The 11,376-nt window shown below is 34.6% G+C and overlaps 2 protein-coding genes and 1 non-coding gene across 4 annotated transcripts in view; 2 read left to right on the plus strand and 1 right to left on the minus strand.

Annotated features, from left to right (window-relative positions):
• Positions 1 to 185: 185 nt before the first annotated feature.
• TRNAT-UGU lies at positions 186 to 257 on the minus strand. Its single transcript has one exon. It is a non-coding gene; the product is annotated as a tRNA-Thr (tRNA).
• Positions 258 to 465: 208 nt separating this feature from the next.
• On the plus strand, positions 466 to 3,733 carry LOC111493472 (pentatricopeptide repeat-containing protein At4g39530-like). Of its 2 annotated transcripts, XM_023143190.1 has the most exons (3): positions 466 to 1,650; positions 1,747 to 3,374; positions 3,507 to 3,733. In XM_023143190.1, the coding sequence occupies exons 1-2, from the start codon at positions 639 to 641 to the stop codon at positions 3,003 to 3,005; spliced, it is 2,271 nt and encodes a 756-aa protein (XP_022998958.1). In that variant the 5' UTR covers positions 466 to 638; the 3' UTR covers positions 3,006 to 3,374; positions 3,507 to 3,733. The 2 variants fall into 2 exon arrangements, with proteins under 2 accessions (XP_022998958.1, XP_022998951.1); XM_023143183.1 differs by having other exon boundaries at positions 466 to 3,374.
• A 5,709-nt stretch (positions 3,734 to 9,442) lies between these two features.
• LOC111493456 (myosin-1) overlaps positions 9,443 to 11,376 on the plus strand; it is a 13,004-nt gene continuing 11,070 nt past the window's right edge. The window contains exons 1-2 of the mRNA XM_023143181.1: positions 9,443 to 9,832; positions 10,491 to 10,875. Coding sequence (XP_022998949.1) covers positions 10,495 to 10,875 — 381 coding nt within the window. The 5' untranslated portion in view covers positions 9,443 to 9,832; positions 10,491 to 10,494. The remainder of the gene's footprint in view (positions 9,833 to 10,490; positions 10,876 to 11,376) is intronic.

The following is an 11,376-nucleotide window of genomic DNA, read 5'->3' on the forward strand; positions in this document are numbered from 1 at the left end:
ATTCTCCTTCTTGAAAACATGATTACATTTCGTTACAGATTCTCCTTCTTGAAAACATGATTACATTCAAATGTAGCAAGTAATAATCAAAATTGTAAAGTTTAGGGATTGAAAAAGGGTGCAACTTGAATGTAGCAAAAGCTTGAGTTCGAAAAGGTTAAAAATTTTCATAAAAGATATAATTTTGCCCCCATGCAGGATCGAACTACAGACCTTCAGTTTACAAGACTGACGCTCTACCACTGAGCTATAGGGGCAACTGGCAATGATTGGAATATTTTTTAATTTAAATAATAAATACTAATTTTGGAAAGACAATTCAGCTAGTTTAAAAAGAAAATCGGAAAACAATCTGAAAATATTTTTTTAATAACTAAATTTAAGATTTGATTTCATAATTATTTTTTAATATGTTTATATATATATGTATGGGTGGAAAACCCAGCTTCATTTTACTTTTGGAAGCAAAAGTGATGAACAAAAACTATGAATTTGGATCAGCCAAGTGTTCGTCTTTTCAATTGTGTCACAGTTGAGCGTTTTTTTATAGAACTCATCACTTATTTGTTGATTTGAATCAACCATCTTCAAGAACAACTCAATAGGGTTGATTATAACTTGAATTTGGCCTCAATGACATGAAAGCCTCAGCATTAGGAAGTGGCTTAGTTCTCTTAGCTAACAGAGCCCTTAACATCCATCCATTGTTTCAACGCTTCTCATCTTTTTCTTATAATTTCCCAGTTAGTAGAAACAACCCTCAAAACATTGCCGCTGCTCTTTCTCTATCTGAAAATGTAAAATCATTCATTTTTGGTGCTCAAATACATGGTCATATCTGTAAGTTGGGGTTCACTTATGATACTTTTTCCATGAATAATCTGGTTAAGATGTACTGCAAATGCGGGTTTATGTGTGAAGGACTCAAGGTGTTTGAAGAAATGCCACAGAGAAATGTAGTATCTTGGAGTTTGATCATTTCGGGTGCGGCTGAGAATGGAGAGTTTGAAGTTTGCTTGGAGACTTTTTTGGACATGATGAGGGATGGGTTGGTGCCTAATGAGTTCACTCTTGGTAGTGTGATGAAGGCGTGTGCGGATGTCGGAGCCTGTCGATTTGGTTCGAGTGTTCATTGTCTTTCTTGGAAACTTGGGATAGAGCAGAATGTCTTTGTTGGTGGTTCAACTTTGAGCATGTATGCAAGGCTTGGGGACATTACTTCAGCTAAGTTGGTTTTTGAATGGATGGATAAAGTAGATGTTGGTTGCTGGAATGCCATGATTGGAGGCTATACTAACTGTGGCCATGGCTTGGAAGCTCTGAGTGCTGTATCTTTGTTGGTTAGCAAGGGTATAAAGATGGACAAGTTCACCATTGTTAGTGCTATCAAAGCATGCTCAATAATTCAGGATTTGGATTCTGGAAAAGAACTTCATGGATTCATTCTTCGACATCGATTAACATCCACCGAGGCAATGAACGCTCTCATCGATATGTACTTCATAAATGGCAGGAAGAACTCTGCTTTGAAAACCTTTAACAGTTTGCAAAGTAGAGACATTATATCATGGAATACAGTATTTGGAGGCCTCTCCGACGAAAACGATGCGAAAGAAACCGTGGACTTGTTTGGCAAGTTCATGCTAGAGGGTATGAAGCCTAACCATATCACTTTCTCGAGCTTATTTAGGGTATGTGGAGTACTACTTGATTGTAAACTTGGGTTTCAATTCTTTTCTCTTGCAGTTCATTTGGGTTTTCTTGATGAATCTAGTGTTGTGAGCTCAATGCTTAGTATGTTTGCTCAATGTGGGTTAATGGAGATGGTACTCTCAGTATTTGACTCTCTAGTTTTCAAGCCTGTATCTGCTTGGAATCAGCTAATCCTGGCATACAATTTGAACTCTCTTGACATGGAAGCCTTGAGGACCTTTTCCAGTCTAGGTGTCGAAGCCAACGAATATACGTACTCCATCATTATAGAGACTGCCTGCAAATCTGAGAACCCATGGCTATGCAGACAGCTTCATTGTGCTTCATTGAAGGCTGGTTTTGGTTCTAACAGGTATGTTTCATGTTCATTGATGAAATGTTATATCATTATAGGATTCCTCGAAAGTTCATTTGAGATCTTTAATGAACTTGAGAGTGTAGATATGGCGACCTGGGGAGCTGTGATATCTGCCTTGGTGCATCAAAATCATACATATGAAGCCTTTATGTTTCTGAATGTTCTAATGGAATCTGATGAGAAGCCTGATGAGTTTATTCTCAGCAGCATATTGAATGGCTGTTCTAGCAGTGCAGCTTATCACCAAACGAAGGCTATCCATTCACTTGCAGAAAAGATGGGATTTGGGCTCCATGTGCATGTTGCTAGTGCCATTATAGATGCCTATGCAAAATGTGGCGACATAGGAAGTGCACAGCGAGCATTTGAGAAGTCAGGTGAGTCCAATGACATTATTGTTTATAACTCTATGATCATGGCTTATGCTCATCATGGTCTTGCTTGGCAAGCGATCCAAGTTTTTGAGAAAATGAGGAATGCTAATCTACAGCCTAGTCAAGCCACATTTGTCTCAGTTATTTCAGCTTGTGCTCACTTTGGTCTTATAGAACAAGGTCGTTCTCTGTTTCGAACTATGAAGTCGGATTATAATATCATTCCGTCTCGTGATAACTATGGTTGCTTAGTCGATATGCTGTCTAGGAATGGATTCCTTTACGACGCTCGATATGTAATTGAGTCGATGCCGTTTTCACCTTGGCCTGCCATATTGAGATCTTTGCTTAGTGGATGTAGGATCTATGGGAATAGAGAATTGGGGCGATGGACTGCTGAAAAGTTGCTTTCATTGGCTCCCCAGAATGATGCAGCCTATGTGTTATTGTCAAAGGTGTATTCTGAAGGGAATAGTTGGGAAGATGCTGCAAAGATAAGAAAGGGGATGACAGATAGAGAGGTTCTGAAAGACCCAGGCTATAGCAGGGTTGAGACATGAGAAAAAGGAAATGGAATCGTCTTTTCTACGTTTGAATCCCGAACTATATGTGAGATCCCACATCGGTTGGAGATGGAAACGAAACATTCTTTATAAGGGTGCGAAAACCTCTCATTAACAAACACGTTTTAAAATCTTTAGAGAAAGCCCATAAGGGAAAGCTCGAAGAGGACATCTACTAGCGGTAGACTTAGGCTATTACACTTTAGCGGTGGACTTAGGTTCAGAGTTTCGACGTGGAAAAAAACTCACTTAAAATTTTCATGTGAAACCTCGACGTGCTTTTCACTTGCATTCGTGGTAAAAATCTCTCTGAGAATTGCGGTGGTCTACATGTATCACCAAGGTTTTTCGACGTACTAATTTCAGGTACATTACTTGCAAGTTGCAATACGAAATCTCTCCTCTTACGGTGTTTTTAAGCCCTTTGAAAGTCATTTCAAACAAACCCTTAAATTACGGTGATATTTCTGAAGTTGTTACATGGATTTTTTTATATAGGAAGAGCTCTGGTTGAGTGACAGAGGAAGCTACCCGAAGTATGGTGACAACACTGAGGCTGTGAGCTGCAGCTTGTCAAATGACTTTAGCTAACCAGTAAGCAAAGTTGGGTTTTTTGGTTGGTTTATGGGTTGGGCCTTTTGGACCTAATCCAATGAGACTAAAATTGTTTCGGCCCGTTATATTGGGCCTGATATGGGCCAAAACAAATCGGCCCGTGGGTCAACCCGAACTACTAAAAATGTTGATTTTGTATCCATTTCTTTATTTATTTTTTATTATTTTTTAAAAAATGAAATTTGTGTAATTATTTCATGTTTTCTATTATTTATTGAAAAGATACGTACAAACGTGCTTTGTTAATCATTTATTGTCTCTTACCTCAATCATTTTTTTAATTAACTTATCATACACATTTAATTAAGATTATTTTACTCCTATTTAATTATTTAATCGACTTGCTCGTCTTCTACACAAAAAAAAAAAAAAAATCAATAATTGAAATTTACAATCACTCGAGACAACTAACAATGTATTCAAATCTCGAATTTGTCGTTACGAGAGAGGGCCTTCACATACTTGCGTATGAAGTAGTACTCATCAACATGTCAGATCACAACCATGCATGTTCATCCTCAAAATAGATCTAATTACACTTCCCATTCTACTTTCTTTACATCTTTTGGCGTGCCTAACTAACTCATCTTTCTTCGAAGAAACAACCTACTTGCACAAAATTTGCCCATTCAGTTGTGTAATAATTTAAACAGCTCAAGTTTGCTGCTAGCATATATTGTCCACTCTGGCTCGTTACGTATCGTCGTCAGTCTCACGGTTTTAAAATATGTCTATTAGGGAGAGATTTCCACAACCGGAATGCCCATCTCTAACAATCTCACAATCCACTGACTCCTTCCTTAAGAACTCAGTGTCCTCATTAGCACACTGCCTAGTGTCTGACTTTGATATCATTCGTAATAGCCCAAGTCTACCACTAGTAGATATTGTCAATTTTTCGCTTGTTACATATCGTCGTCAGTCTCACAAACAAGGTGTCCACACAATTACAAATCTGCTCCTATCAAACTTTTGGCTCTAATACCACTTATCATTACGCTAAGTCCTTCAAACACACAAATCGCATTAATCTTCGAGTACTAAAATTATTAGTTATAATAATGAATCAACGTGACTTAAATTATTATGTACTAGAATAGTACACCCATTCTTCTTTTGCCTTGCAGCCTTACAATTCTAACCTTTTTTCTTTGCAGCAATCTCAGTTGATGAACATAATAATATACGAAAAATAATGAAAAAAGTTGGGTAATTTCAGTGGGGTTGTATGAACTTTCAACATAATCCCAATCAGCTTTAAAAGCACGATAACTTTTTAAACAAAAAAAAAAAAAAAAAACATAAATAGATATGAATCAGTCATCTAAAACTCTCACTTTTTTCCAGAATCCAAAAAGGTTTTGCACACTTAGCAAGCCATGAGCTTTAATAATTGTGTTTCAATCTGGTTTGGTTTGCCATTCTTCCCCACCACAATCTCTAAATTAATTACCCGGCTTTTAAATCTGTGTCTAATACGTTCTTAAACGATCTCTCAACTTTTAGAATCCATCGAATACAAAGTTCAAAGTCTAATAGATAATACGTTCTTAAACGATCTCTCAATTTTTAGAATCCATCAAATACAAAGTTCAAAGTTTAAGAATCTATTAGACAATTTTTTAATGTTCGGTCACAAAATAATAATAATAATAATAAAAAGGTTGTGGGTTATGGGGAAGATAAACACATGGGAACATTCATGCCCTACCCTTTTCTTTTTCTATACATTATTCTTCTTCTACTTCTTCCTTTTATTTTAATGTTAATTTATTTTTATTATTTTTATTTTATTGCATGTGATGAGTTTGGTCCAATTCCAACTCAGCCCAAATGCATAAACCCTAATTAGCCCTTTTTTTTTTTTTAATTCACACTTTTTTCCATTTTCTTTTTACTTTTCCTTTTTAATCTTTGCTTCTTCACCTTCTTTTTCTTAGGTTCGAATTTGAATGATTTGATATCGAGGAAGAGTCACTGCTTTTAGTGTCCGAGCATTGACCCACTTGAATTAAAACGAAAATTTATCATTCATTTTCTAAACCCCAAATATCATCTTTCTTTTAAATAAGTAATAATATAAGAGTTCGTTTCCCCTGTATGCATATTGTGTAGCTATCTTAAGAGTAAAAGTGTAACAACTCAAACCTACCACTAATAGATATTGTCCATATATGTCTCTTAAGTATTGTCGTTAAAATGCACATGCTAAGAAGAGGTTACACACCCAAAATGGATGACCTTTCTCCCTAACACGAGTCAATCTTTAAAATTCAAACTCTCCCTCGATCTAGGCTAGGAAGGCTAGGAAGGCTAGGAAGGAGGGTGGAGACAAATATGAGAAAATGTTTGGATGTTTGAATAGATAATGATGATTTAAAAATGAGAATTTCTTAACACCAAATAAATGTCAGAGAAAAAAAAAGGGGGAATTTTGTTGAACCAAAGCAAAAGGAAAAGAGGGTCCAAGTCTTTTAACTTGTCCCTTTCATTTTTGTTTGGTGGGTCCCTTTTCTTGTAAGCTATTTTGTCAAATTCCCATTTTAAAAGAAATACCATTTTTAAAAAAATAAAATTTGTACCCTTTTCAAATAAACGCGACACTTGAAATCGAATACACCAACCAAAATAATGTGGGGTTCAAAATTTTCGTTTTAATTCTTCAAATTTGAAACCATTTCAAAAATATTTATCGACATTGAAATTTAAACACGTACCTGACTTCAATACCACTCGTGTAAATTGACCTAATAACTAATGAATAAAAATTCGTTTTGGTTAAAAAAATTTATAGATCGTAGCATTCTAAAATAAATGTGTAAATATATTTTCTAAACTAAAATTCATGTGAATATTATACAAAGGAGAGGGTGGACCGATTTGAAATTGATGTCTGTGGTTCAGAGGGACAAACCGGCCAAAAGAGGCAACGAAATGCCGGTCGCGGGTTGGTCCTTCCCGTGGTTCGGACCAAGGCAGCACGTGGCACTGCTGTAGCCGTCCCACCCTCATCCCATTTGCTTGGCGCCTTTTTTTCTCATCAGTTTTTATTTTCTTATTTCTTTTCTCATAAATGTATTTATTTAAATTTACTCTTAATTATTTAAGAACCGTTTTAATATATATATATATATATATAATTTTGATCTAATACATAACATAAATTTAAAATAGGCTCTCTCGGGTGACAATAGATCTATACTTTCTACATAAATAATTTGAATTAGATCATCGTTTTCTCCAAATCCAACGCTAATCAGGGAATTTTTCTTAGCCAGCCGTATTTGTAACACCATAACTCGTGACTTAATAGTTCTATTTGAATCTGGAAGTTGATTATTTTTTTAATAATAAATTGATTGAGTTGTGATGTCAATAAAATGTGAGCTACTTGGAAAAAGAAAAAGATGGGTTGTTAATTTAATAAACCCCACCAAGTTGGACTCATAATTTAGGTAGGTTGTCCTCATTAAATAATGTTAAAATTAATAAATAAAATAATCAAAATACACTTTATAAACATATGGGCCCTTTCTATCCCTCTTTATATAATTATTAATATAAAATAATCATGATTTCATTTTCTTTCAGATCTCTACTTATAATTGTTCATTCATTGCACTTAATTTGGCTACTAAGTTTGTTTAGTTCCTTAATTTGTGTATTAAAAAGTGATCCCTTTTATGGGCAAAGAAAAAACACCCCATAAATTATTTTATAAATGAATATAATGTTATAACATTCTAATAATCTGATTTAAAAGCATATAATAACAATTTTAAATAAAGTAATATTACAAACCCTAAACTTTATTATCCAAAGGACATACTTAATAAAGTATATCGATGATTTCCCAATAAGAAAACATGTTGATAATGATTATTATATATAGACGTTCAAACTTAATTTAATACATATAAGTTTGATTCTGTCGTAATATTTATGTTTGAACACTAACATTCAATCCTATTTTGTCATAGTCTAAGTTCATCATTAGTAGATATTGTTCGTCTTCACTCATTATGTATCATTGTCAGCCTCCTAATTATGGGATCCCACGTCGATTGTAGAGGGAAACGAATTATAAGGGTGTGGAAATCTCTCTCTAGTACACATGTTTTAAAACCGTAAGGTTGACGACGATACATAATAGGGCATAACAGACAGTGTTCGCTAGCAGTGAGCTTGAGTTGTTACAAATGGTATCAGAGTCTAACACTGAGTAGTGTGTCATTGAAGACTGAAGATGGAATATGAGATTTCACATTGGTTGGAGAGAGAAACATAACATTTCTTATAAGGTATGAAAACCTTTCCCTAACACGTTTTAAACTGTTAGACTGATAATGATAAGTTACTAACCAAAACATACAATATCTACTAACCGTAGTTTTGACTGTTACGACAGACTTATATTATATTGTTAAATAGATAATTTTATTCCCTTTGGAGAAATACGATACGTTTAGAAAATTTAAACTCATCTCTGTAGCATTTTTTTAAATTTAGATGTTTGCTAATCGCAGATAATTTTTATCATTTTAACCGAGTTCACTTTATAAGTATGGCCATATATTTAAAAACCTAAAAATAAATATCATAAATTTAAAAAATGATATATAATTTAATTAAATCCCTAAAGTAGGGGTGTGGGTATTATATTATATTATATTACAAAATACAACTTTTGTACGTGTGGGAACAGGGGAGTGATTTGGAGGTTATGATAGTCGGAGAAGGGGACACGTCATCGTGACACGTCGGAAACTGACAATTAAAGAAAAAGAGACATAAATCAGTGACGCTTTACGAACACTGCATTAGTAGAGTCGATTCATATGGGTTGCCTGGTCAGTGGGAGGTATAATCATCTGCACCCGCTTTCACGCTAAGTCATGTGTACCCATAAGGGTATTGGCTTTAATTTTAAACCATCTGCCGCCATTACTAAACGCCGACGTTTCGTCCTTGATTTCCGACTCCCTCCCTTATTGCCCGCTTCTCATCGTCAAAGTGAAACTAATAAGACGACTTTTATTGACTGAAATGACCATTTTGCCACTCCTCATTTAATTCTTCGTTTAAAGTATTAATTTCTGCCCATGCAATTCTAAACGCTTACCGCATGTAAACTTTTACAATAATTCTATAAAAATTTAAACATATAAATTAATTTTATGTATCAATTTCTGCATATTTTTAAATTACCAAAATATACGTTACCTATTTACGTTCAATTATTAGGGCCTAAACATTCATACTAATAGTTAAATATTTTTTTATTTGTCATCAAATATTAAATTAATCTAAATATTTTTAAACTGATATTTAACTAAAACAAGGGAGCATCCATCCTAATTAAATTCTGCTACTGACATGTTATACTAAAAAAACATAATAAAATATAAAAAAATCTAAAAGTTTGTAGCTGAATTAAAAATAAAATAAAATAATATACTAAAATGATAATTGATAAATAAATTTTATTTATTATAAAGTTTTGAACTTACTTTAATCAAAATTATATTACTAAAATTTAAATAAATATAATTTTTAATACATACTCTATATATATATATATATATAATAAATGATTTAAAATCCGGTCTTGGACCAATATCCTTGGAGATCTAGTCAATGGGCACGAATGGGCATTCGTAGAAGTTCGGAGGGCAAAATCGTCAATGGGTAAAGTTTCCTCCGACACAAAAAGAAAAAATCCAAGCCTCAAAATTTCTATTGGGCAGGAAAAATTAAATACAAATTCAAATTCAAATTTAATGGTTTTTTTTGTTAAAAAAAAGAAAAAAGAAAATGTAAATTTGTCTGTGGAGCAGAGGAAAATAACAAAGCAAAAGCTGCTCTCCATCTCTACACGCTTTGGATTTTCTTTTCCATTTTCTCAGTTCAACTTTCTCGCAATCCAAACAACCTCCTCTCACAACCCCAACGCCTTGATTTCTCTCCTCCATTAACCTTACATCTTTGTGGCTATGGCTTCTAGGTTTCCCTGAACCTGCATTGGAAGCAATCTCTCCATTCACACTAGTCTTCCACCTGCCTGCATCGGATTCCCCAGCTTCTTTTGTTTGAATTCTCATTTCTTTGAGGCTCTTGACCAGATTTCTCGTTTGTTAGTTCTGTGAACTCGATCTTGCCTCCAATCTTCTCGGAGGAGTTGCTCCTGTTGCCTTTTCAGCTCTTTAGAGGTAAGAGGATGAATTTTAGATCAATGCGTTAGTATCGGCTTGGCCATTAGTAGGTTGCAGAGGAAACAAATCAAATGAGTGCTGGTTCATGTTGATGTTCTTCCTTTTGATTATGTTGTTAGTTTTTTTTCCTTTCTGTTTGCTGAAGTTTGGTAGAACTCGTTTTCAATGTTATTAGTTGTGTATGTTGTTTATTGATCTACTTTAGCTCCCAAAGGGTGGATTGAACTGAAAGATCCATTGAAGAAGCAATTCTAACTCTGATGAGTGGTTAGCTTTTAAGGAATGTAGCTTACAGATCGAGGAGTTATTATTTCGTAGTTCATGGGTTAAAGCAGAGTCCTACCTCAACAATTGATTCGAACCAACTTTATTGCTTTCTTTATTAGCTTAAGGTATTTCAGAATTGAGGCTTTTCTTGGTGTTGAACTTGTCAATGGTGGCCTACTAACCAGGATCAGTTGAATCTGCATCTTAATCTTAGAGCATGGTCCCCGCCATTTTGTTCGTCAGATGAGTCGTTCGCGTGGGACCTTATTGAAGTTTGATTAGACTCTTTTTTGGTTGTAAAGTGGTTTTTTTATCCCAATAGTGATACCCATAAGATATGCTATGCTACCTGCCAATGCTCAGTATGCCATTATGCATAAATTTTCAGGACTATGTCTCGGAAATCCCAGGTGATGCCTTCATTGCAAGCTACGAAATCCATGCCAGTTAATTCTCGGTTCATGATTCCGCAAACTGCTGAAACTTTGGAAGAGCCTTATCATCAGAATGTGAAAAACATGGAAGGTAGATCGATAGTTGATGGCGAAAATGGTGTTGCCAGAGATGATGGCGTCAATCGACTTCAATACAGTATGAACAATATTGATGAGCTGAATGAGGACTCACCATATAGTTACAATATTACAACAGTGGAAGAAAGACCCATCTTGGATGATGGAGAAGATGGTTTTATGCCTTTACCTTCACCTTCAATGTCGGCTTCACAGAGTGAACGCAGGTGGGGTGACACATCCTCCTACACGCCAAGGAAGGTATTTTGGGCCATATATTACTCGTTTCAATCTATTTTAATCACAGGATAATGGTATCTGAGATTTTATTTTTAGTTCACCACAACTTTCAGCTTCTTTTTTGGATTCTTTTCTTCTGAACCTTTTGGACTGCATCTTCATGATGAGCTGATTATCGTTACCTACCCATTTCTATTATCGATGTTCCCTTGGCCCTACAACAAAGCTGTTTCGAGCAATAAGAATTGCATTGCTATGTATCTTCGCCACTCATTTACATTTTACTGACTATTGTCAAGTTCCAACTTAGATCACTCTTTCTGAAAATGCACTTAAGATTCATCCGTATTTCGTAGTTCAAGCATATTAGCTTCTGTTTTCTTCATGCATCTCATATAATATACATTTCCATTGTGCTTCTGACATTTTATTTCATAAATTTGCAATGGATATGCCAAAAGCAAAAAAAAAAAAAAAAAAAAAAAAAAAAAAAAAAAAAAAAAAAAAAAAAAAAAAAAAAAA

This window comes from Cucurbita maxima, unplaced genomic scaffold (genome assembly GCF_002738345.1).
Source record: "Cucurbita maxima cultivar Rimu unplaced genomic scaffold, Cmax_1.0 Cma_Scf00001, whole genome shotgun sequence".
In the NCBI taxonomy this organism is placed as follows: domain Eukaryota; kingdom Viridiplantae; phylum Streptophyta; class Magnoliopsida; order Cucurbitales; family Cucurbitaceae; genus Cucurbita; species Cucurbita maxima.

Coding starts and splice junctions, on each gene's coding strand:
- LOC111493472 (XM_023143183.1), top strand. CDS start 639: ATGAAAGCCTCAGCATTAGGAAGTGGCTTAGTTCTCTTAGCTAACAGA.